This window comes from Petaurus breviceps, unplaced genomic scaffold, assembly GCF_028583685.1.
Source record: "Petaurus breviceps papuanus isolate PSGF00001 unplaced genomic scaffold, PetGlider_PUasm1.0 172, whole genome shotgun sequence".
NCBI classification, from domain to species: Eukaryota; Metazoa; Chordata; class Mammalia; order Diprotodontia; family Petauridae; genus Petaurus; species Petaurus breviceps.
Window position 1 is genome coordinate 633,693 of NW_027185755.1, and position 24,082 is coordinate 657,774.

At 42.3% G+C, this 24,082-nt stretch overlaps 1 protein-coding gene across 1 annotated transcript in view; it reads left to right on the forward strand.

Annotated features, from left to right (window-relative positions):
- The window catches only part of ACSBG2 (acyl-CoA synthetase bubblegum family member 2), a 63,744-nt gene that overhangs the window by 5,808 nt on the left and 33,854 nt on the right, over positions 1 to 24,082 (forward strand). The window contains exon 2 of the mRNA XM_069082871.1: positions 16,574 to 16,706. Coding sequence (XP_068938972.1) covers positions 16,579 to 16,706 — 128 coding nt within the window. The 5' untranslated portion in view covers positions 16,574 to 16,578. The remainder of the gene's footprint in view (positions 1 to 16,573; positions 16,707 to 24,082) is intronic.

The window sequence follows — 24,082 nt, forward strand, 5'->3', positions numbered from 1 at the left end:
AAGGACCTTAGAGATGATTGAATCTGGCCCCTTCCCTTCACACAGGAGATTTAGAGGGCAGAGTTGGAATCCAAATCCATATCCTGGGGGACCCCCTCACTCTATACAATGGCCTTTCCTCTTAGAACAGCCTGGTGTATCAAGAGGGGAGGTTTTTAGAATCCTCTTGAGTTGTGTTAATGTCAGCCACTGTCATGCTTGACAACTCCCATTTCTTTTACCCATGCCCTTCCTTGCCACTTCATCCAATATGGTTTCTGTTCAAGTCTTTCTCTAGTCCTGATACAGAGGAACCACCCCAAAATGTACTGGCTATTTTAATATTTAGGTGCAGCATTTACCTGCAATTTAATACATTTAATATTTAGGCACAACATTTACCTGTAATCCAAGGCCCATGGAGGCTAAGTGAATCGCCCATGGTCACACAAACAGTAAGCATCAGAGGTGGGATTTGAATCCAGGTGGTCCGTCTTTAAACACAGTTATTGTATTCAGCTGCTTCTTGTCAGACCCTCAGTTTCTTTCCCATAGCTTTTCCCTTGTAAGTTGGTATCAGGCTATTATTGCCTACTTACACAGACCATGTGATCCTTGTTTCCCTTTGGCAATTATTTACTTCATAAAATAAATAAGACTGTGACTGTCCAGAAGGCAGGGGCTGAAATAGCCAGAGGAGTGAATTCAGACTTTTGGAGAGACCACGGGGGAAGTTGGATACATTAGACAGGACCAGCCCTGAGACTTACATACTCACACCCCCAGGTCAGTCTGGGGAGAAGGTGGGTTGGCTCAGCCTGGGAAGCCTGCTGTCTATTCTGCTTTGGGACCCCTTTAGATCTCTGGAAGAGGAAACTTGTGACTCATGACATGTGTGAATGCAGATTCTTCCATGGCTGGTTATTGCTCTCTGAAACTTTGCTCCTCGGAGACCCAGGGTTACCGAATTTCCTTGGGAACATTAGCAGCCTGCTTGCCGTGTAGATTGGCTGAGCCGTTGGCCTTATCTGACCCTCCATAATCAGAGAGCTGGGAAAGAAGACATCCAAGGGAATTTGGTCTGACTGATAATCCTTCTCTTGCCTCACTGATAAAACTTCCCAATGACTTATGCCTAACCAGAACTCACTGCCTCCACAAGCAGCCTGTAATTGTTGAGTGGATTTTCCTTATCTGAGACCAAAATCATCCCTCTTTCCTGGGCTTCTCTTGGTGCCTCTTGGGGCCAAACAGAACAAGTCTAACTCCTCTTTCTAGGCCTGTGGATGACCACATTGCTATTTGCCAAAGGCTTTCTTTGGGTAGTTCAGAGAAGGCATTAAAGGAAGAAGTTTGCAACAAATATTTGATGGATAGCTTTCAAAACCCAGGAAACAGTGAGAACCCAGCCTGTTGCTTGTTTGGGTCTCTGCCAGTATGTCATGCTTGGCAAAGATCTTGTGGTTAAATCCACAATCCTTTCCACCCTTGGTCATCTCTTGAGCTGTGGCTACTTCCTGTTCTCTCAGTAGGAGACTTGTATTTCACAGGAAGCATAAAGTTCAATTTACTTCATAATGTTGTGGTTCACAGGTTGAGAGATTCGTAGTCAGAAGGGATCTTGACAAGAAAATCTTATCCAACCCATTCCTGTTACAGATGAAGTCCAGAGGGGAGAAGTGCCTGCTTTAGGTCTTGGAAGCAGTCAGATTGGGACCCAGGCCCACTGGCTCCAGAGCCCCATGCTCTCTCACTTTATCAGAATTTCTTATTCATTATTATTGAACAGGCATTAGTAAGAGCTTGTTGTGTACCAGATGCTGTGCTGTACACACAAAGACAGAAATGCGAACAATCTCTGCCCTAAGGGGAGCTTACATTCTGTTGGAAGGAAACCATCATGAACATAGGAAAGGAAATGCAAAGCATATGTAATGAGAATCTGGCCCTATGTTCACTTTGTTAAGATGGCATCATCTGTGTGGAGGACACCACCCTGGCAGACTCATAGACATGTGCCAAGAGCTCCTTTTCTACCCCTTCTCCTTGGCTCCTATCCCTGAGATGCCTTTGGCCACTTTCTCCTCTTTCATCCATCTCACATGAGCCTTGCCAAGGCAAAGTCATCTTTGTGCATAAAGGAAAGGTTGTGCCCTCTCTTGTTACCACATTCTCATGTATCTCATTCTCTGTCTACTGCCTATGAATATTCCCAAATTTCCTGCCTCTTCCCCAAAACCCTTACTGGCTCTGATGGGGTACCTGGGGTCTAGGTCAAACCAACTTTTAAAACCAGTCTGTGAAGTTGTAACTGCAATTTGTCCTTTCCCACCCTTGAGCTCTGCCCCTTCTCCCTATCCCACACTCCTCCTAGGCAACACCCTGTGACCCCTTTGTTCTTAATCTCTTCATTTCTTCTGGGCCTGGCCCACACCCTCCTTTGTCCTTGCCTTTTGTCTCCTTCGACCTGGCCCAAATATTATCTAAACTATCTATTCACATGCTCCTCTTGGTCAGCTCTGACCTTTGTCTATGCACTGAGGCCCCTCCCATCTGCTCAGCCCTGACAATGGCAGCCCTACTCTTTAAAGGTAAAAGCATGTACCCCTCTCACTTGCAGGTCCCCTAAAGGACTCTTGCCCACTTATCATAGAAGCATAACAATAAACTTCTACAACTCTCACTCCAATTAAGCCTGAGACCTTGAATTCTTTCCAGATGATATTGCAGGTTTTCTGGTCGTAGATAAGATCATAATTCCTGCTGAACCTATTGGGATCCTGTCCCCCATCATTTTGGTGAGCCAGCCAGGAGAATCTGTGGTCTCAAGCTTTCTTGGAGTTCCAGTAAGCTCCTTTACCTCCTCCCTCTCATCCTATATTCAGGTTCATTCAAGCACCTAGGAAGGCTTGATTGGACGATTCTGGTCTATTTTTTAATAGACCCGGGACACATCCTGCATGGATGGGGGACGCCCTGTCTAGGGACAAGTGTCTCAGTGTCTAAAAAAATATACACATACATTTTTTTAGGCAAGGCTTTTCACGTGAGATGTCACAGAAAAGCAGACGACTAAAAGTGATTCTGACTGGGGAGTTGGGAAAGGATGAGTCAGTCTCCCTCTGTACCCTGAGAGACTCACCCCTAAGATATCTTTTGTACAACTGAAAAACACTCTGTCTTCAAGACCTCAAGTAGAAAGGATGGGCCGGTTTCCCCCTACACTTGGGGGTCTGTGCCTAGGCTATCTCAAAGCAATCTTACCTGGCCCCAATTGGCATCTATCTGAGGGCCAAGAAAATGTGATTTGTGCCGAGGGTTCCAGAAATCCTCTGTGAGCTTTTGAATCTTCCTGTCAGCTTCTCTCTCTCTGTCTCTCTCTCTCTCTGTCTCTCTCTGTGTGAATGAGTGTGTGTGAGTGGTATGACATCTCTAAGCTTTAAAATGCAACTGCAGGATATTCCTTTGAAATGCTGTATCTCTTTCCCTCCTTCTCCTTTCCCCTGCTGCTAAAATGCAGGCTGGAAAGGGAGAGAAAGAGAACAAAATATTGTCTTGTTTGTGAACAGAAGTTTTAAGATCTTTAAAAGTTTGAAAATCTTCTCCTCTTCATTCCACTCTGGCCTAGTGGAGTGAGGAGAAGGTGATAAGAAAGGGAGGGAATCTTCTCCCTCAGAGCAAAGAGGCAGGTAGACTAACATTTACGTATTTCCTGCCTCACCTAAAAGAGGAAAGTTTTGTGTAACAGAATGCAACTAAAAGGCAACTGAATGCATTCTGGTCATTTTTGAAACGTGTCACTCCTAATCTGAAGCTAAAGAAAAGTCAGAATTCATTTTACTATTTGGCATTTAGGCAAATTGGAATATTTTCTAAGATTTGATACGAAAGGTGAGGTTTTTGGGTTCTCTAGAACTGGAATAAGGGAGTAGGTGTCACTCCCTCTCCCATTGCTAGGGAAGTCAAAGCTATCACTTTCAAAGAAGTTTCTAAGGAGTGGACACATAAAATTTATTGGAGTAGAAGTTGGAACAGCTAAAAACATATTGGGGGGAGGCATAGCAGCTATATTGAAACCCTGGGGTCCACAACCAAGCTCTGCAACTGTGGGGAGAGTAGAAAAGCCTCTGCACTTGGTAAGCCTAATTTTCTATCAATAATTTTGTTATGTGATGAATTGGAAATGCAATTAATGTCATAATCTCATTGTTCTATTATGGTATCTCTAAATTGTAAAATCTAAATTGTAAAGTCCTCTTATTCTGTAAAAATTGAGTGACAAAAAGCAGTTTTCAATCTGAATTTTGTTGAAACTAAAAGATGGAGAAAAAGTTATGTAAAACTAGCTATGTTACTTTATCAGTTTTGCTAACCCTATGTTATAATGTTTATTTCATGTGAATTGGATTTTTTATGTTATAATATCTGATGGTTTAAAGCTCTTATATGTGGGATACAAACAAGTAGTAATAATACTGCCAATATTTACTGTGATAGATGATTGTCCATTTAACTTTTTGGCTATTCTGGAAATATGCAGTGATTATAAGTTGATTGGTTGTATGGCATCAAAAAAAAAAGATTTTAGTTTAGTATAACTTCATGTGGATTTTTAAGGTCATCAGATTGGTAATTCATTTGTTTTTATTTCAAAGTTCAAATTTAAGATGATATCATTACTGGTAAACATCAGTACTATCTAGTTTTGGAGTATTGTAATTTGGGAAAATCTTAAGCTTCCAAGTCTGTCAGTTTAAAAGGGAAGTAAAACTGCCAAATCCCCTGGAAACTATCTCTGTTAAGCAAGGTCATTGGGAAAGGAACAGTTTTAGTCATGTAGTTTTTAAATGAACCTAACTTGCTAAAAAGTTGCAAGGATTAAAAAGGATTCTTATCAATTGGCTTCTAGATTTCAGAAGGAAAGATGGTAAATGGAATTCCTTACGGTTGTGGGACCTGATAAATCTTTATTGCTTATGGCAGCTACAAGAGAATAGAAATAATCATAACTGGCTCTAAGCTGTGATTGTTGAGGCTTGTTGTTTTAAGGTAAAAGGCATTTGGGACCATAACTAAATTTTATTTTGAGTTCGAATTTGGGTATAGTTATCTGCATTAAATCAGTATCTGAGAGAAAATGCCACAAGCTACTCAGAGCCTGTACTGTGGACAGGTGGAAGCCTGCATTTGGTAAAGGCTGGAGGGACAATCTTAGCATCCATCTGGGATGGGATCCCTCCTGGCTCAGTTTTCCTATGGGGTTCCCTTGAAAAGGAATGTTCCCCACCTATTCCAGAGTCTAGCATTGAGGTGGAATGGATACTGCATGGTTGGATATCTATAACTAACCTGAATTTAAACAGAATCAAGGATGTTTTATCCTGTCATATTTGGAATGTCTCAGGTCCCTGTTTTTTCCTTCTATAGCAGGTTTCTATGATCAGAGCACGAGTCAGTAAAAGATGTGAACTCTTTCGTGTTAGCCTACTGGAAAATCTAATATTATTTTCATCTAGGATTAGAACATGTGCAGAAAGTTATGCAAACTGCTTATGATCATTCTAAAAGTTTTATGAATCTTTAACTGTTTTAAAAGAAAGGAAAATACTTTAAGAAGAAATTTTAAATCTCTAGTGGGATTTTGAAAGGCCTACTCTATGGGAAAATATAAAAGACAGTGAAATAGTCTGAGTAATGGGTTATACTAGCCCATACTCACCCCACTTCTGGTCAATTTTCTCTTACTACTTTTTGGCCCCTGTTTGTTTAATCTTTTTGATAGACTTGTGTCTTTTTAGGCTCAGCACCCCTCACTGGCAGGTGACTCTTCTGCCGGAAACATTGTCATGCAATCTAAATAACCCATGGAACCTCCATGTTCAAGGCCTACTATGAATGGGCCCCCATTTGTGCTCCCCAAGGATATTTCTTTCTTTGTGGGATGGGTGGGCCAGAGGGTGTGAATTCTGGGGGCGAGGTATGTGCTCCCTGGGATTTCTCGAACCCTCTCTATTTATAACATCACTAAGCCCAGCACTTCTCCTTTAAAACAAGTTAAACGGGTTTTTCAGACAATGTTCTAATTTAGCCTTAGATTATCTGCTGGCCTCTAGTGGGGGTGTTTGTGCCCTAGCTAACACCTCCTGCTGCATGTATATCAATAATTCCCGACAGGTAGAACTCCACACCAAAAAATATAGTGGAAAAGGCCAATTGGATGGAAGAACTTCATGAATCCCTTAGTGCACTAGGTTCCTCCTCTTCCTCATGGTGGTCCTGGCTTTTCCCTATACTTGCCCCTTTCCTGGTCCTTGTCTGCTTAACCTCCTTGCTAAGTTTGTCTCTTCTAGGCTCAGTGCTTTCCATTTGCAGTTGATTGCTCAGGCTGGATATCAGTCATTACCCGAAGTTGCTACCCTTCACCCATTGGATCTGGCGTAGGCCAAATTCTGGACATTGGCCACCAACCCCACCCCTTGAACCATGGGACCCTGAGAGGCAGGGACAGCTCTACATCCCTTTCCAGCTGGAAGCAGTTCAAGATGAGACCGTCGCCCCTGCCCCAAATGAATTTGGGCCCCATCTGTTTAAGGGGGGAATGATGGGGTACCTGGGGTCTAGGTCAAACCAACTTGTAAAACCAGTCTGTGAAGTTGTAACTTCAATTTGTCCTTTCCCATCCTTAAGCTCTGCCCCTTTTCCCTATCCCACACTCCACCTAGGCAACACCCTGTGACCCCTTTTGTTCTTACTTAATCTCTTCATTTCTTCTGGGCCTGGCCCACACCCTCCTTTGTCCTTGTCTTTTGTCTCCTTCAACTTGGCCCAAATCTTATCTAAACTATGTATTCACATGCTCCTCTCAAAAAGCATATACCCCTCTCACTTGCAGGTCCCCTAAAGGACTCTTGCCCGCTGTAACAATAAACTTCTACAACTCTCACTCCAATTAAGCCTGAGACCTTGAATTCTTTCCAGATGATATTGCAGGTTTTCTGGTCTTAGATAAGATCATAATTCCTGCTGAACCTATTGGGATCCTGTCCCCCATCACCTGTTACTATAGAGGGTGCTGCTGTTTTCCTCCCAGTTTCCTAGGCTTGCCACCCAGGCTTCAGCCTCTTTACACTCTCTCAACTTTTCTATCCAGTCTGTTGCCAGTACCCGTGTATTTCCTAACATCCCATACAGTTCCTTCTCTCCTCTGGCTCTGCTAGCACCCTGGTTACAGGCCCTTATCACCTCACTCCTGGACTATTGTAATAGTCTGCCTGCCTCAAATCTCCCATTCCAATATGGTTAAATTGATCTCTCTACAGCTCTGGTCTGGCCTTGTCACCTCCCTGTTAAATAAAACCTAATGCTTCTGTATTATCTCCAGGATGGCCTGCCCCCTTTCTATCTTTGCAGTCTTCTTGTATCTTGTTCCCTGTTCAGTCCAGCAGCACCGACTTCCTGGCTGTTCTCCTAACAAAGACACTTCAATCTGGCTCTCAGCCCTGGCCATTTTCCCTGGCTGTCTTCCATGCCTGGAATTTTCTCCCTGTTTTCCATCTCCTATATTCCCTGACTTGTCTTCAAGTCCCTGCTAAAATGTCACCTTCTGGACCGTGTCTTTCCCTGATCTCCCTTAATTCTAGTGGCCTAGTGGTCTGTCCTGTCCATATGTTATTAGTACAGGGGTGTTTTCATGTTGTCTCCTCCATTAGACTGGGAGCTCTTTGAAGGCAGGGACTGTCTTTTACCTTTCTGTGTATCTCTAATGCTTAGCTCAGTGCCTGGCATTTAATTAATATTTGTTGACTGATTGATGGGGTCTGCATATGGCACCAGATCCTCATTTCATATATATGACATTTTCAGTGTGGGAGGGTACTAGCAATTGGGGGGATTCTGAAAAGAAAGGTGTCTTTTATGTGGTGGCCCCTTTGCTGAACCTTGGTGGAAGCTGGAGTTTCCAAAAGTTAGGAGGAAGGTCATGCCAGTTCTGAGGGACAGCAGTAAAAATACTTTTAAAGCCCTTTTGTGTTTTTTTTTTTAAAGTGATAACTTTATTTGTACAATGATATGTGTAGGAAAATGTCTTCAGAACCTTATAAAACAGTTACCTTAAATAATAAATAAATACTTGCTCTCTGTACACAGAGGCCAAGGGGCAGCTGGGGGTAAGGTAGATAGAACACTGGGCCTGGCATCAGGGAGACCTGAGTTCAAATCTAGTTTTAGACACTTGCTAGCTATGTGACTAAACAAGTCACTTACCCCTCTTTGCCTCAGTTGACACATCTGTAAAATGAGCTGGAGAAGGAAATGACCAAACCACTTCAGTATCTTTGCCAAGAAAACTGCAAATGGGGACAGGAACAGTCAGTCAGACATGACTGAAAAATGACTGTCCAACAGTAACACCACCACCACAGAGGCCAGCCTTATTGGAACGGATGCTCATAGCTTTGAAAAACACACATAACTTTCTGAAATGGCAAAAATAGATCTTGAGCATCACAGAACTCTTGGCTCCCCTCTGAAAATTCTGTCTGCAGACCAGCTAAACTAATAGGAAGATACATTAAAATTGCATATACAGTTTTCTGGCATACAAAAGCCAAAATACAGATAGTAATCGGTCAATGTTTAAGTGCCTGCTAAGAGCCAGGTACTGTGTGCTAAGTGCTGGGGATACAAAAGGAGGGAAAAGACAAGCCCTGACCTCAGGGAGCATTCTAATGGGGGAAGACAACATTGCTTTTAATTTCATGGTGGGAAAATCAATTCTTTTCTGTGAACCAAATTTACTCTTGACCAGTTTTTCTTTTTCTACATTTGTTAATTCACCTTTTCTTGGAAAAAACACAGTTTTCTTTCAGATCCAAGTACTAATTACATCTTAACGAAACCAAGCTCTTCCAGTAAAGTCTTTGTATTGGCAGTCAGCCATTGTTACATGGAGAGTTCAGGTGAGGCCCAAAATATTGCTGTTTGGTAAGAAACAAGTTTACTCACCTTCATGAGTTGGAAAACACTGATCTTTTCAATGTATGTAGAACATTGAAGTATTTTATAACACACTTGGTTGTCATATAGAATAGAAATAATCACGAATCCTGTTGTTTTAGGGTTGAAACATTGTTTGCAAAGTAAAAACCAATTGGTTTGCGCTTGGAGTGATTCAGATTCATGTTAGTTTTATACAGTGAGCCTTTGTGAAATAGGTACAAAAACAAAATAAGAAAATACCCCAGTTCAAAGAATCCATGTTTTGTTTTTAAATTGATAGTAGACTTTGCTCTTGTGACTTTTATTGGTTGAGGAGAATGGCTTATTGACAAACCCCCAAAGAAAATTCTTTCTTCATGGCCTGGTTCCCTCTGTCCATGGTCTGGGTCCTTCTCTGTATGGTCTGGTCCCCCCACCTCTCTTCATGTCCTGGGTCCCTCTATGATCTGGTTCTCTCTCTCTCTCTCTCTCTGTTCAGGTCCCATCTTTCTCTTTATGGCGTGGTTCCCCTCTATCTCCATGGCCTATGTCCCTCTCTTTATGATCTAGTTCTCTATCTCAATCTCTCTCTCTGTCTCTTTCCATGGAATGGTCTCCTGAGCCCCCTTCTCTCTCTTCATGGCCTGGTCTCCCCTCTCTCTTCATAGCTGGTCCTCTCTTTTCATGTTAAGGAGAATTCATTGCAATAGCCCCTTTTTTCTTTTTTTTAATGGCTTTAAAAATTTTTGGTAAATTTAAAAATTTTAAACTTAAATACTAAATAAGAAAAGAAAAAGAAACATTGCCATGTACCCAGCAGACCATGAGAGGATTCAATATAAAACAATAAATTTCCACTTCAAGAAAACCTGTATAATAAGTACTATACATTGTTTTCAAAGCTGCCAAGCTTTTCTTTGCTCCTTTGTTGGTTTTCTTTTGTTTTCTTCTGTGTACTTTTAATTTGCCCCCTTGCCTCACCCTAAAGAAAACTACAATCAAGTGTGGAGATATGTGTGTATGTATATAAGTGTGTATATATATATATAAACACACACACACATACATACATACATATATAAACATACACATGGATATCTAAACATATACATACATACTCATATATATAAGATCATACAATGCTTGTTTCTTCCTGTCATCTGATGTATCTCTTGGGGTGGATAGCATCTTTCCTTCAGAAGTCTTAAGTCTTTCCATGTTTTTCTAAATCAACCAGCTCATCATTTCCTACACCACAGCAATATTCCAATCCTATTACATCCTATCTGAGAGATTATCTAAGAAAGCTTTCCCCCAGTTTTCTGTATTCCTTCTGTTCTTGGCTACATAGGTTCTATATAAGAAAATTTTAATTTAAAGTAAGTAGTCAAAAATGTCCTTTTTACACTTCAGCAATGCTCTCACCTCATAATATAATTTATGGTCTGATACTGCTGAATCTACTTTCTTTACATCCACCCCCGCCCAGTTTCTTTGAAGTTCTTGAACTTTTGTTTTTCCAAATGAATTTTATTATTTTTTTCTAACTCAGTAAAATACTTTTTAAAAAAATTAATTTAATTGGGATGACATTGAATAAATAGATTAGTTAGGTAAAATTGCCAGTTAAAAATTATATTGGCTTTACCTACCCATGAGCAATAAATATTAATTCAGTTATTTAGATCTGAATTTATTTGTATGAAAAGTGTTTTTATTTATGTTCATATAGTTCCTATGTCTGTTTTGGCAGGTATACACTCAAGTTATTTTATACTGTGTAGTTATTTTAAATGGTCTAAAACAGTATGCTGACAAATACTGTAGTTTCTCTATTTTTCAGTTTTGATTAAATCTCTTTTAACTTGGACTTTGTCAGGATTACTATCCCCTGCTTCTTTTTTTTTTTTTACATAATAAATTCTACCCTTGCCCTTTATTTTATGTTGTGTGTAACTCAATTTTATGTTTTCTGGAAGCAACATATTGTTGAATTCAAATTTTTAATCTGTTCTCCCTTTCCATTTTATAGGTAAATTAGTCCCATTCACATTCTGAGCTAAAATTACTTGTGTATTTTCCTCCTTTTTATTCTTTCTCACTATCCTTCTTACTCTATTTACTCTGTTCTTCCTCACTCCTCTACTCACTTCTATTTGCTACCTTGTGTTCCTATTCCTTAACCTACCCACCCCTCTAAGAGTCCCTCCCTTATCCTCTTCCCCAACCCTATCCCCCTGCCCTCTTATTTCTTTCTGAATTTAGAAGACTTTTACACACACACACACACACACACACACACACACACACACACACCCTTTTTAACATATTCTGATGAGAGCAATGTTCTAACATTGTCCACCCTCCCCCCACTAGCTTTTTCTGTATCAGTTTTTCCTTTGATGCCTCACATGTATGAGATAATTACTCCTTTTTATCTTTCCCTATACAGTTTTATTTTTGAGAATCACCCCATTATACTCAGCTCAGCCCACGCCTTTCAAACTACCCAAATGATGATAGTCATAAGACTGCTGCTAATATTTTCACATATACAAAGTAAACAATTTGACCTTATTGAGCCCCTTATAATTGGTCTTTAACATTTACCATATATATATAAATATATGTATGTATGTATAACATCCTGGATGTTATATGTTAAATTTTCCCTTAAGTTCTGGGTATTTTGTCACAAAAACCTAAAAGTCTTTGAGTTTCTTAAATATCCATTTTTTTTTCTCCATTCAGGAAACAACTTTGCTGGGTAAGTTACTCTCAATAGTAACTCCAGCTCTTTTGCTCTATGGAATATAGTATTACAAGACCTATGGTCCTTCATTATAGTAGCTGCTAGGTCTTGTGTAATCTTTATTATAACTCCATGATATTTAAATTTTTTTTCTCGTTGCTTCCAATATTTTCTGCTTAATCTGGAAGCTTTGAAATCGGGCTGTGATTTTCCTGTAAGTTTTCCTCCTGGGATCTCTTTCAGGTGGTGATAGGTGGATTTTTTTCTATTATCTGCTTTGCCTTCTTGTTCTAGAACTTAAGGGCAATTTTCTTTGATAATCTCTTGTAATATTGCATCAAGATTCCTTTTTTAAGTGTAATTTTCAGGTAGTCTATTATTTCTCCAGGTCAGTTTTTCTGATGAGATGTTTCACTTTCTCTTCCACTTTTTCATTCTTTTGGTTTTGTTTTGTGATTTCTTCGTGTCTTAGAACATCCATCATTAACTTCCCCTTGCCCAGTTCTAGTTTTCAAGGAATTCTTTTCTTCCTTAAGTTTTTGGTTCTCTATTTCTAGTTGGTTGGGTCTTTTAGTGCTTGGGACCATTTGATGTGTCTCATTGAAAAAGGAGTGACTTTATTAGCTCCATTATCGTCCTCTGAATATGAACCAGATCTTCTCTATCTCTACAATAACTATCTATGGGTGGGTCCTTTGCTTACTCATTTTTATTTATTTGTTTTATTTTTTTTTAGCAGCTATTAGTATAATTAAGTTGTAGTCCCATGGTATGGGGAATGATGTTCCAAGCCTCAGGTCCTTTCTGTCTTTTTATAAGGTCTGTCCTAGGGATCAGCTTGGACTCTCTTCTCCATTCTACTGTCCCACAAATAATCTTGTTCCCTATGGTCCCTTGGGTACTGCAAACTACAGCTGTCCTCTCTGCTCCAGAACTGAAACTAGGGCCTACAAGTGTCCACAAGACAGCAGGGTCCCTGCCCCTTGCTACTGCACTCTCCAGGTACATGCTAGCTCCTCCCCATAGCCACAGCTTGGGACATGTCTGGTCAGCACAACTGTACTTGGTGTCCCTCCACAGTGCAAGGTCCTTCAATCTTCCTGCTTCATATAGTCTGCAGAGTGAAGGTTTCTAATGCCTCGGCTGCCTCCCAAACCCTGCTGCCCCCCTGGCGTATGTTGATTCTTCAGAATCTTCTCGCTCCTCTGGAGGTCAGCTTGTCAGATTGTCTTAGGAGGACAACTGTTTTGCCGTGTGTTTATTTCTGCTGCTCTGAGGTGATGTTCTGTCTTTTTTGAGGAGAGAATTTGGAGAGCTTAGTTTTCTGACCTCTTGTACCATCTTCCCAGAATCTTCTTTCCCTTTTTGCTTTCTTAGTTTCAGTTGTAGCACCAGAAGCTTTCTCTGGACGGCGATCGTGAGCAGTGACTCATACTGGCATAGCTGCAGTGATAGTCAGGGGCTGCTGGCAGCACCCAGCCTCCAACCTTGTGCTTTTTGTGCTTTACCTACTACTTTTTAAATCTTTAAAGTACCCAAGAATTGTAAAGTATTGTTACGTGTGTGTTTGGGGTGGGGGGAGTTGTTCAGGAGAATATCTGATCATTCTGGTTCCTTCCAGTTCACTTGATAAGATCATAGAATATATAGACCTCTGTCAAAAGGTAGGTACCTGCCATGGAGCAAACTTGGGAATTTGGCCCCTTACTGAATGATATGTGTCTCATGGAGAGGACAAGTGAGATCCTTGGACTGGTCTGCTAGTCACTGGAATTGTCTGCTAATGACTGATTGACCGAGGAAGAGCCTGGAGCCCCAGTGATCAGTTAAAGCAGGCCTGTGGCCCAGGAGCTGCTTGTGGCAGGCCAAAGGATTTCATCTACTTATAAAGGATGATTTCCTCTGTGTTTTTCATAAGCAAGCTGCCTGAAATCGTTTGGCATGTCGCAAGTGGCCGTCCACAGGTTGTGCGGGCCTGAGTCAAAATAAGCAGCTTGCTCTTAGGCCGAGTTTGCTGTTGAGGACTTGCATGCCTTTTCCTTCTTGCCTAGTTCCAAAGTTCATCAAGGGACAAGGGAGGGAATTTCTATTCTACTTTGGCCCCACCAGAACAGAGACCCAGAGCAGCAATGGCGACTCCATCAGAAGCATGCGGCAGGGAGGACATGTGCTTATAGCAGCCCAATAGGGGTGTGGCATGGCTGGCAATCACTTGTGTTCTACTGGTATGGCCAGTGTGTCCTCCTTAGAATGAAGAGGTATCAGAAGAGGGCTGTGGTGGAGGAATGACCTCTGTATGGGCTTGTTTTAAAAAATCCAAACCTGTATTCATTTGCTTCTATGGATATTAGAGGTTGATTCCCCTCCCCTGTACCCCCTCACCCCCAGAATTTCTAAGGTTTAGCTGATTATTATTTGGGAAGAACCAAATTTGCAGTTGACCTAAATGGCAACAGAAAGATGCTTGGGGTTGTGGGACGTGGCAGCAGGCAGGATGGAGCAGTATACCAGCAATGACTTGAATGAGAGAAGTGGCGTAAAAGACATTATATAGGCCTTTTGGTAGGAGAAGGTATTGAGATAATCTAACAATCAATCAGTACACATTTAGTAAGTGCCTGCTATGTTCCAGGCACTGTGCTAAGCACTGGGGTTACAAAAAGGCAAAGACAGCCCCTGCCCTCAAGGAGCTTATAATTGGATGGGGAATTTTTGTTGTTCAATCATGTCTGACGCACCATGGCCCCATTTAGGGTTTTCTTGGCGGAGATGCTGGAGTGGTTTGCCATTTCCTCATCCAGCTCATTGTACCGATGAGGAAATAACCGGGAATGCAAAATGAAAAAAATGGAGAATGCCTGCAAACAAATCTATACGAAGCAAGCTATATGCAGGACAAACAGGAGGTGATTAGCAGAAGGAAGACCCTGGAAGTAAGGGGCTGGGGAAGGCCCCCTGGAGAAGGTGGCGCTTAAGCTGGGACTTAGGGAGGGAGAGCATTCCAGCATGGGGGACAACAGCTGTAGAGAATGCCAGGAATCAAGACAGTCAGCCTCAGGGTGGGATGGGCGTCTCTGCTGCATTAAAAGACCCAGAGGAAGCTAGTCCAGCATGTTGGCTGATTTTCTGTGAGATAGTTAAGAAAAGATGGAGATAGGAATGGCGTGGGATATTGTCTATACTGGCAGGAGGAGTAACCACGTCAGGGTAATCATGACTCCAGCTAAGCAGGAGCTTTGGAATAGATCTTCCTTTGCTAATGAGGAAAGTGATATGTAAGCCTCAGAAGCACTACTATGTAATATGAGTAGAATGTAAGCCGGTTGAAGACAGAGACTGATTTTTGTTTTCATATCTTCAATGTCTGATACATTAGACTGCTAGGGGTCACAGTGGATGGAGCACTAAGTCTGGAATCAGAATGATTCTGCTTCCTGAGTTCAAATGTGGCCTCAGACACTTACTGTCTGTGTGACCCTGGGCCAGTCACTTAACCCTGTTTGCCGCAGTTTCCTCGTCTGTCAAATGAGCTGGAGAAGGAAATAGCATACCACTCCGGGATCTTTGCCAAGAAAACCCCAGATGGGGACATGTAGAGTCAACCACAATTGGAATGACTGAACAACTGTAAGGTACTTAGTGAATATTTATTGACCTGAATCTTGGAAAGGCATGCTCCCTTACCCGCAGGGAACTTACAGTCCAGAGGATGTTTTTCTGCCTAGTGGGGAGAGGCAGGCAGGGCCAGTCAGTCTATGTTGAGGGCTGACTTGATGCTATGTAGTCCTGGGGGTGGAAAGCTTTGGAAAGAACCACGTCCCAGTTTTTTGAACATCAGTGCCAAGGAAGACGTTCTGTTCAGCGCACAGACCTCTTTCCGGCTCAGAGGAGAGAATCTAAACCAGCGTTTCTTCAGCTGTGTCCCATAGAACTCTGCTGTTCCACACATTGTGCCAGAGAGATTTTCCTAGATAAAGTATTATTGTTCAGTCTTTTTTCAGTTGCGTCTGACTCTCTGTGACCCCATTTGGGATTTTCTTGGTAGATATAATGGAGCGTTTTGCCATGTCCTTCTCCAGTTCATTTGACAGATGAGGAAAATGAGGTAAACAGGGTGAAGTGACTTGTCCAGGGTCACACAGCTAATAAGTGCCTGAGGCTGGGTTAGAGCTGGCTTAGAACTCAGGTGTCCCTGACTCCAGGACTGGTGCTCTAACTACTGTGCCACCCTATCTGTCCCCATGTAAAGTATTATTGATGAAATTTAAAAATGTCTTTGCAGATTTTGTTTTGGCATGAAAATAGGGTCAATTTTTATGTTGTGTTTGAAACAGAGAGATGGCATTGTGTAGTAGAGGGAGGAAGACCTAATTTCTAATCCTATTTCTGATGCTTCCTGGCTTCTCACATGTGAAAAGCTGGCTTTGGAGTCAAAGGAGCTGAGTTCAAATCTTACCTCTGGGGTTTGTAATCTGTGTAACCTTGGGCAAGTTACTTAGCCTCCATTGGCTTGTCCCTTTCTATAAAATGAATTGATTGTACTTAATGACCTTTAGCAACCTAGCTCTTAGAGCTTAGATTTTAGGACTTTCTCCAAATCTTGGTTTCCCTGTCTGTAATTAACGTCTGTGGTACCTATCTCAGTGGGATGTTATCAGCTTCAAGAGAGGTAAAGTGTTCTGTACACATCATTATTTTCTTCTTTGCTCGGAATTTCATCACTTTCCCCCATGGGTGGGTGCCCCAGAGTCCCGGACAAACATTTACAGCCCAGTGAGCTACATTCCCTGTTGGACCTTCTGCATGCCTGGACCCTTAACTTAGAGTCAGACCTCCATGCTTATCTCAGAAAACTTCTTTTTGTAGGAAGCATGCCTAATGAGCATATTGTGTGTGCTGCAGTTACAGAGCCAGGGCCTGGCCCTGTGCGCTTGAAGTCCTACAGAGCCCTGCCTGCCGACTTCTCTCAGAATGATGTCCACCTGAATGCTGCTTCCAGGTTTGTACCATTTTCCAATGTCACCTTCTTTAAAGAAAAAAAAAATTAAATATTTTTCAGTGCACAAGAATTGATTTTCTCCTTCTCTCATCCCCACTCTCCACCATTTTTGGGGAAAAGAAAAGAGAAAAACAAAACTTTTGGTAATGAACACACATAGTTCAGCTAAACATTTTCTTGCATTGGCTATGTCCAAAAATTAGGTTTCCTTCTGTACCCTGTGTCTATCCCCTCTCTGTCAGGAGGTGGGTAGCGGCCCTTATCATTGGCCCTCCCAATCATGGCTGGTCATTGCATTCATCAGAGTTCTTAGGACTTGTGATGCTTGTCTTTATAGTGTCGTGGTTAGTGTATGGATTGTTGTTTTTGTTCTGTCCCCTTCTGTATTATTTCTTGCAGGTTTCTTTGAAATCATCTCCCGGGCTCATGCCTCCTAGATCACCATTCCATCTTGTAGGGTGATAGATTTTAGAGCTGAGAGGGCCTTCACAGGCTAATTAATTAGGCCAATCCCTTCCTTTTACTCACAAAAAACCCGGAGGCACAGGAAGGGTTAAAGTGATTTGTCCAAGGTTAGGAAGGCTATCAGAAATGGGATTGGAACCAGTTCTTTCCGCCTTACTTTCTGAGCCTCAGTTTCCTCATCTGTAAAATGAAGCACAATCTACCTCAAATGGTTATTTTTACAGATGAGGAAACTGAGGCTCCAAGAGAGGAGAAATTTACCCAAGGTTACAGGGCTTGTAAATAAGAATAATAATAGCTTCACTATGCTGTTTTGGGAATATGCTTCAGAAGATCTATGACTTCATGTACGGAGTGCAGGGACTCAAAAAATCCAAGTGTGGAAAAGACCTTGAAGTGTGGAACATAGAATGGCAGATAGGAAGAGATCTTGGGATGCAGAGCCTGGTATTTCAGAATTGGAAGGAGCCTGGGCAAGTTCTTGATGGTGCCCATCACTCGTGTCCCTGTAGCACTCTCTCTATGCTTAATAAAGCGTATTTCTCAAAACAGCCATTTCTGAGAAGTAAAGGGATTGTCCATATTCCCAGAGCAGGAAAGAACCTTAGAGACCAGCGAAGCCAAGCTTTTCATTTTACAAATTATGAAACTCAGGCTGAGAAAAGGGCACTGAGTTGTCTAAGAGTGTATATAATCTGGATTCTGAATAAGGAGCAGAGGTTTGACTCCAAGCCCTTGGCCTTTTTCCATTACCCTGCATTTCTTTAGCTGAAACAGATCTCAGCTCTTATACACCTTGGTAGATAAATGTAATGAGTGGCTTTCCCTTTCCCTCCCCCCCCCCCCCAAAACCCAACCCAAAACAAAAACGGGTCCAGGCTTTTGGTGAGAAGCCTCTCGGTGCTCAGGTCTGCCAGCTGACATACACCTAGTGTAGAACTGGTTTCTTCCTACCTGAAGCCTTTCTGACTAGATCCACAAGACCTGCCAGAACTTGGGGCTTGACTGGTGCCATCTCTGAGAGCCTAGGGTAGAGACAGAGACTGCACTGTTGATGGGGTTTCATCCCTTCTACCATTGCAAATTGATGCCTTTTCTGAAGCTTGTCCAGGTGACCTCTGAGAGAGGGCCACTCTGCCAGTCCTTGGGATTCCAGGTCCAGCTCTGAGGTGAGTCATCAGTCAGCTGATTATCTGACAGTGAATCAGTCCCACTCAGCCACCTGCTTCTCTGTCGGGTTCCATAGATCAAAGGCCCCAGGTGTGTCTGGTGCCCATCAAGGGGCATCTGCAAGCCAATTTTGAGCCAACCTCGTCTTCTGGACTAGATGGAACCCACCTTGAGGTGGGGGAAGATGACTGGTGAGAGGTCACAGTGATGTCATAAGTGCCAGTCAGCCAGGAAAGTTCCGAGAAGCTGAGTTTTCCTGTTTGAATGCCAATGGACGCCACCGACCTGCCTGCCACTGCCAGCTTGACATCTGTCAACCATCAACCACCAGAGCCAGAAAGGGAGGAGGGTGCCACCCCTTCTAGCATCCCTGTGGGGCAAGAAAAGTTAGTAGAAGGGAGGGACATGTGGAGAAACTGGGAGTTTTGGCCACCCAGCCCCTTAGCCAGTGATAGACCCAATGGCATGTCCCAGGGAGTGACAGGTACAGAGAGGCCTGAGCCCCAGGAAGGAGCGGGAGCCACCAGGTGTTGTCCTTAGATTCAGAGCTGGAAGGTAACCTAGATATCCTCCTGTCTTCCTGCCCTGCCCTTTGACAGAAGAGGAAAAGGAAGCCCAGAGAAATGACGTGATATTTTTCAAGGTTACACAGGCACTAAATATTTATCACAACCAAGATTCCAGCCCAGGGTCCTCTGTATAGTTACACATGACTGTTTCTTCCCCTTTGGGGACTCCTGTGTCCCTTGGCCTGTTTCCTTTGCACGTAGGATCATGGGAGCATTTGGAGCTGGAAGAAACCCTAGAAATCAGTCCCACCACCCCTTCATTGTACAGGTGAAGAAAACAAGGCCCAGAACAGAGAAGGAACTTCCCTGAGGCTTAAAATCTTCCTTCCACATTATTGATGTGTTCAGTTATACAATAAGTACTACTTTGGGGGAGAAGGACAAGACAGTAAGCATTTATTTAGCGCCTACTATGTGCCAGGCACTGTGGCAAGCACTTTACAGAAATCTCATTTGATCCTCACAACAACCTGTCCCCATTTGACAGATGAAGTGACTTGCCCAGGGTTATACAGCTAGTAATTGTCTGTGGCAAGATTTGAACTCATATCTTCCTGACTCCAGGCCTAGCACTCTATCCACCTAACTACATAGTTACAGAGCTCATCAAAACTCTTGGAATTCAGGAGCTTTGGTACTTCTTGCTTGGTCCTCACACAATAACCCTGTGAGGTAGGTGCTGTTATTATTTCCATTTTTTTACAGATGGGGAAATCGAGGCAGACAGAGGTTAAATGATTTGTTCAAGGTCACATAGCTAGTGTCCGAGGCCACATATGGAATAAGGTCTTCCTGACTTTAGGCCCATCTCTATCCATTGTGCCCCCTAGCTGCCTTTAAGGATCTGTGGTGTCTGATACTTAGTGATGTGCAGGTCACTTAACCGTTTCATGAGTTGCCAGAAAAAAAAATTTATCCTCTTATATGGTGGTTTCTAAACTTTTTTGATTGAGCACTACGATCAGTAAAATACTTTTTGCACACCATTCCCTGCTCCCCATTATAGGTGCATTTATTTGTAAATTATTGTACTACTGCATTACTGTGTACATGTACTACTAATTATGTATTATGCAATTTACATAAAAATAGAAATTTAAAAAAAGGATAAGATGGACATGAAATAATATTTGATCCTAGAGTCACTGGGAAGCCATTGCAATTTACAGAGTAGGGGAGTGACATTGTCAGACCTGTACTTTTGGAAAACCACTTTAGCAGCTGAATAGAAGAGAGCTGAAGAAGGGAGGGAGACAGGAGGCAGAGACCAGGTAGGAGGCTGTTGTAATGGTCTGGAAGAGATGTGATGAATACCTATACCAGGGCAGTGGATGGTGTGTGAGCAAGAGGTGGGGACAGATGGGAGAGATTCTATTGGAAGAAGAAATATGGCAACATTTGTCCAGTGCCTGGATGTATGGGGTGAGCAGAAGTGAGGACTCAAGAATACAGCTAAGATTGAGAATCTAGGTGATGAGGTAGATGCTGGTATGCTCAACAGAGTTAGGAGAATTGGGAAGAATGATAACTTTATGGGGAAGGAGAATTAGTTCTGCTTTGGTCATGTTGAGTTCAAGGTGCCTGTGGGACGTCCACTTTAAAACATCCAGGAAGCCCTTTGTATTGTGGGATTTGTGTTGGAGGGAAAGACCTGGGATAGAGCCCAGAGCATGGAGTCATGAAGACCTGAGTTCAGATTTGGCCTCATAAACTTACTAGCTGTGTGACCGTGGACAAGTCATTTAACTTTTATTTGCCTCGGTTTCCTCAGCTATAAAAGAGGGATCACAGCACTTACCTTGTAGGGTTGTTGTGAGGATCAAATGAAATAATATTTGTAAAACACTTTGCATAGTGCCTGGCACCTAGTAAATACTTGTTTCCTCCCTTTTTTCCTTCCTTTCTCGCTTCCTCCCTCGCCTCCTTCCTTCTTCCCTTCTTTCCTAAATTCCTTTTTTCCTTCCTTCTTTCCTCCCTCCCTTCCTTCCAAAGTCACTAGGTAAGAGAGGATGGAGAAAAGAAGACCTAGACAAAGCCTTGGGGCATACATACCCACAGTTAGAACTGATCAAAATGATGACCAGAAAGGGGACTGAGAAGAATCCCCCTGACCAGGAAGAGAACCAAGGGAGAGCAGTGCTACAGGGACAGGGAGGAGAGAATCCAGGAGGAGATCTCGGTGGTCGAGTAGTGCTAGATGCTGCAAAGAGATCAAGAAGGATGAGATATGAGCAAAGGCTTTCAGATCTGGCAATTAAGAGATGTTTGGTGACTTTGGAGGGGGCACTTTCATTTGAGTGTGGCATCAAAGAGAAGGAGAAGTCTGAGAACCTGGGAGACTGGAAGGATGACTGGTGGTACTGATAGAAGTAAGGAAATTTGGAAGAGGGGTTAGTTTGGGGCAGAAGGAAAATCCGATGGCAGCCTATCCATGCTTGCTTATTCTTGTTTATTATCCCTGATTCTCATCAGCACCTGAAAGGAGTAGGGAAGGATAGTGGAGAGATGGCTAATTCACTGGCTGCTCCTCCAGAACCACAGCTGGAGTGGACAGAGCTACTGAAGGCCAGCTATGGGGAATGATGGAGTGGGGCTAGGAATGATGAACAGGGTATTGTAATTGTGTTAAAGGCAAATGGCTATGGGAGGGGAGGATGGGAGTTGATCCATTTTCCTGCCCTCTGATTTTGATTAGCCATCTCTTGGGGTCAAGCCAACCCTGTAAAGACCAGTGCTGATAGTTAGTTAGGCTAATCCTTAGAAGATGGATAAACTCTTGATCCCCAGACCCCCACTCAACCCCTTTCCAACATGGTAGAATCAAGCAGAATGGATATTTCACTGGAGTAGGCTTTCAGAACCAGGGCTGCTGCTGTGCCATGATTGATAGGGCAATAGAAGATGACTTTAGTCTTAGGGTCAGTTGAGCAAGCTTTTATCATGTACCTACCATGTTCTAGGCACGGCATTAGGCAATGAGTGTACGAAGACAGGTTTTGCTTGCATGGCGTTTACATTCTTCCAGGAAGATACCACAGGAAGATACCAAGAGGGAGAGAATGCTGAAGAAGAAAAAGCCAGGGCTTCTCTGAGGTGGTGAGGAGGGACTACATTCCATACAAGGGGAACAGCTGGTGTATAGAGCTGCTGCTGGCCAGTTGGTTGGTCGTTTGGTTTGTTTGAATTTTGACCTGCTTTATTTCTTCCCCCAATTTAAAAAAAAGAACCTGAACTAAACAAACATCAACTACGATGAGCAGGTCTTATCTACATAGTGTAACAGAAAGAGGGGGTTGTACATGAAACTCTGAATTTATGATATCAGTGAGGTGTGGTGTAGTGGATAGAGCTGCAGGCCTGGAGTCCAGGAGACTCGAGTTCAGATCCAGCCTCAGACACTCAAGCAAGTCTCTGTCATCCTCAGTTTCCTCATCTGCAAAACAGGGATAATAGCATCAACCTCCCAGCGCTATTGTGAGGATCAAATGACATAATAATTATAAAGCACCTAGCACAGTGCTCGACACATAGTAGGTACTCTATAAATGTTAGCTGTTTTTGTAGCTTGCTTTTCTTTTTAAGTATGTAATAAATACAACATGTTACTTTGAAAGCTGTCCTGATTGTGATTCCTTCTGGACTTCCTTCTGTTCTCTTCTGTGCTTCTCAAAAACATGTTTCAGTCACTTTTTTTCTTCCTTTTTAGCACCCTAGCTTCCCTTTGCCTCCCCATCTGGCCTCTCCTATTAAGGAAGGGAACTCGAGCAAAAGAAATGACCACATTGCCTATGTCTGAAAATGTATTTCTCATTTTGCTTCTTGAGTCCCATCCACTCTCTGTCAGGATGCTTCCATAGCCCGTTTCTTCTGCCAGCTGTTCTCTGGAATTGTAGCTGCTCAGAACTCTTAAGTCTTTTTTTGTTTTTACAAGGTAATTGCTGTATAAATTGTTATCCTGGTTCTGCTTAACTCACTCTGCATCAGTTAGTTCATAGAAGTCTTCCCAGGTTTCTCTGAAGCCAACTCTTTTGTCATTTTTTATGGTGAAATGATATTCCACTATGTTCATTTGCCATAATTTCTTCATCTATTCCCCAATTGATGGGCACCCCCTTGGCTATAAGAAAGGGAGCTGCTATAAATAGGAACATATACGTCCTTTTCCCTTTTTTTGATCTCTTTGGGGACATAGGTCTAGTAGTGGTATCACTGGGCCAAAGGCTTTGTATAATTTAGTGACTATAGGTATAGTTCCTTTCCAGAATGCCTGGGCCAGTTCATCAACAGTGTGTTAAATGTGCCTGTTTTCCCACAGCCCTTCCAACAATTGTCATTTTCCATTTTTATCATCTTTGCCAATTGGATGGGTATAAGGTGGAACCCAAGAAATGTTTTCATTTGTGTCTCTTTGAATTATTAGTAATTTGGAGCATTTTTCATGTGCTTGTTTAGATTTCTTCTTTTTAAAACTGCCTATTTGTGTTTATTGACCATTTATCCATTGGAAAATAGTTGTAAGTCTTATTCATTTAAATCAGATCTTTTCTCTTTATTAGATAAACTTTATGGAAGGAATTTTTCCCTAGTAAACTACTTCCTTTCTAATTTTAATTGCACTGGTTTTATTTCTGCCAGTCACTTTGCCTGGGATGAAGAGTGAGTGAAGAGAAATAATGTGAAATAAGACTAGGAGAGGAGGTGGGAACCAGATCATAGAGAGCTTAACCCTATGTGTAAAATAAATTTGTTTAATCCTTAAATTTCTTTGAAGGCTATGAAGTGCATTCCTCACATCTCTCTGAGGTGTCTAGTATAAACATAGCTTATCTCCATTTTGCAGAGGAGAAAACTAAGACTGAGATGACATGACCTATTCTTGGACACTCAGTGACTTCCTAGAAGACCTGGGACTTGAACCCATGCTTATAGACCCCTGAGTCCATTGTTCTTTCTACTTTGCCTCTAGGATGAAGGGGTCTAAGGGTCTCTTCAGTCTTTACCAGCTTTAACCACCTAAGTTTCTTAACATATTGCCATATGTATAACACAGGTGCTCAGTGATTAGTAATAGGTGCTTTATGATGAATAAAGTTTAGCGGGGTGCTTTAACATTATTTCACTTGATCCTCACAAGACCTTATCTCTGAGGTAGATATCACAGGCATTATAATA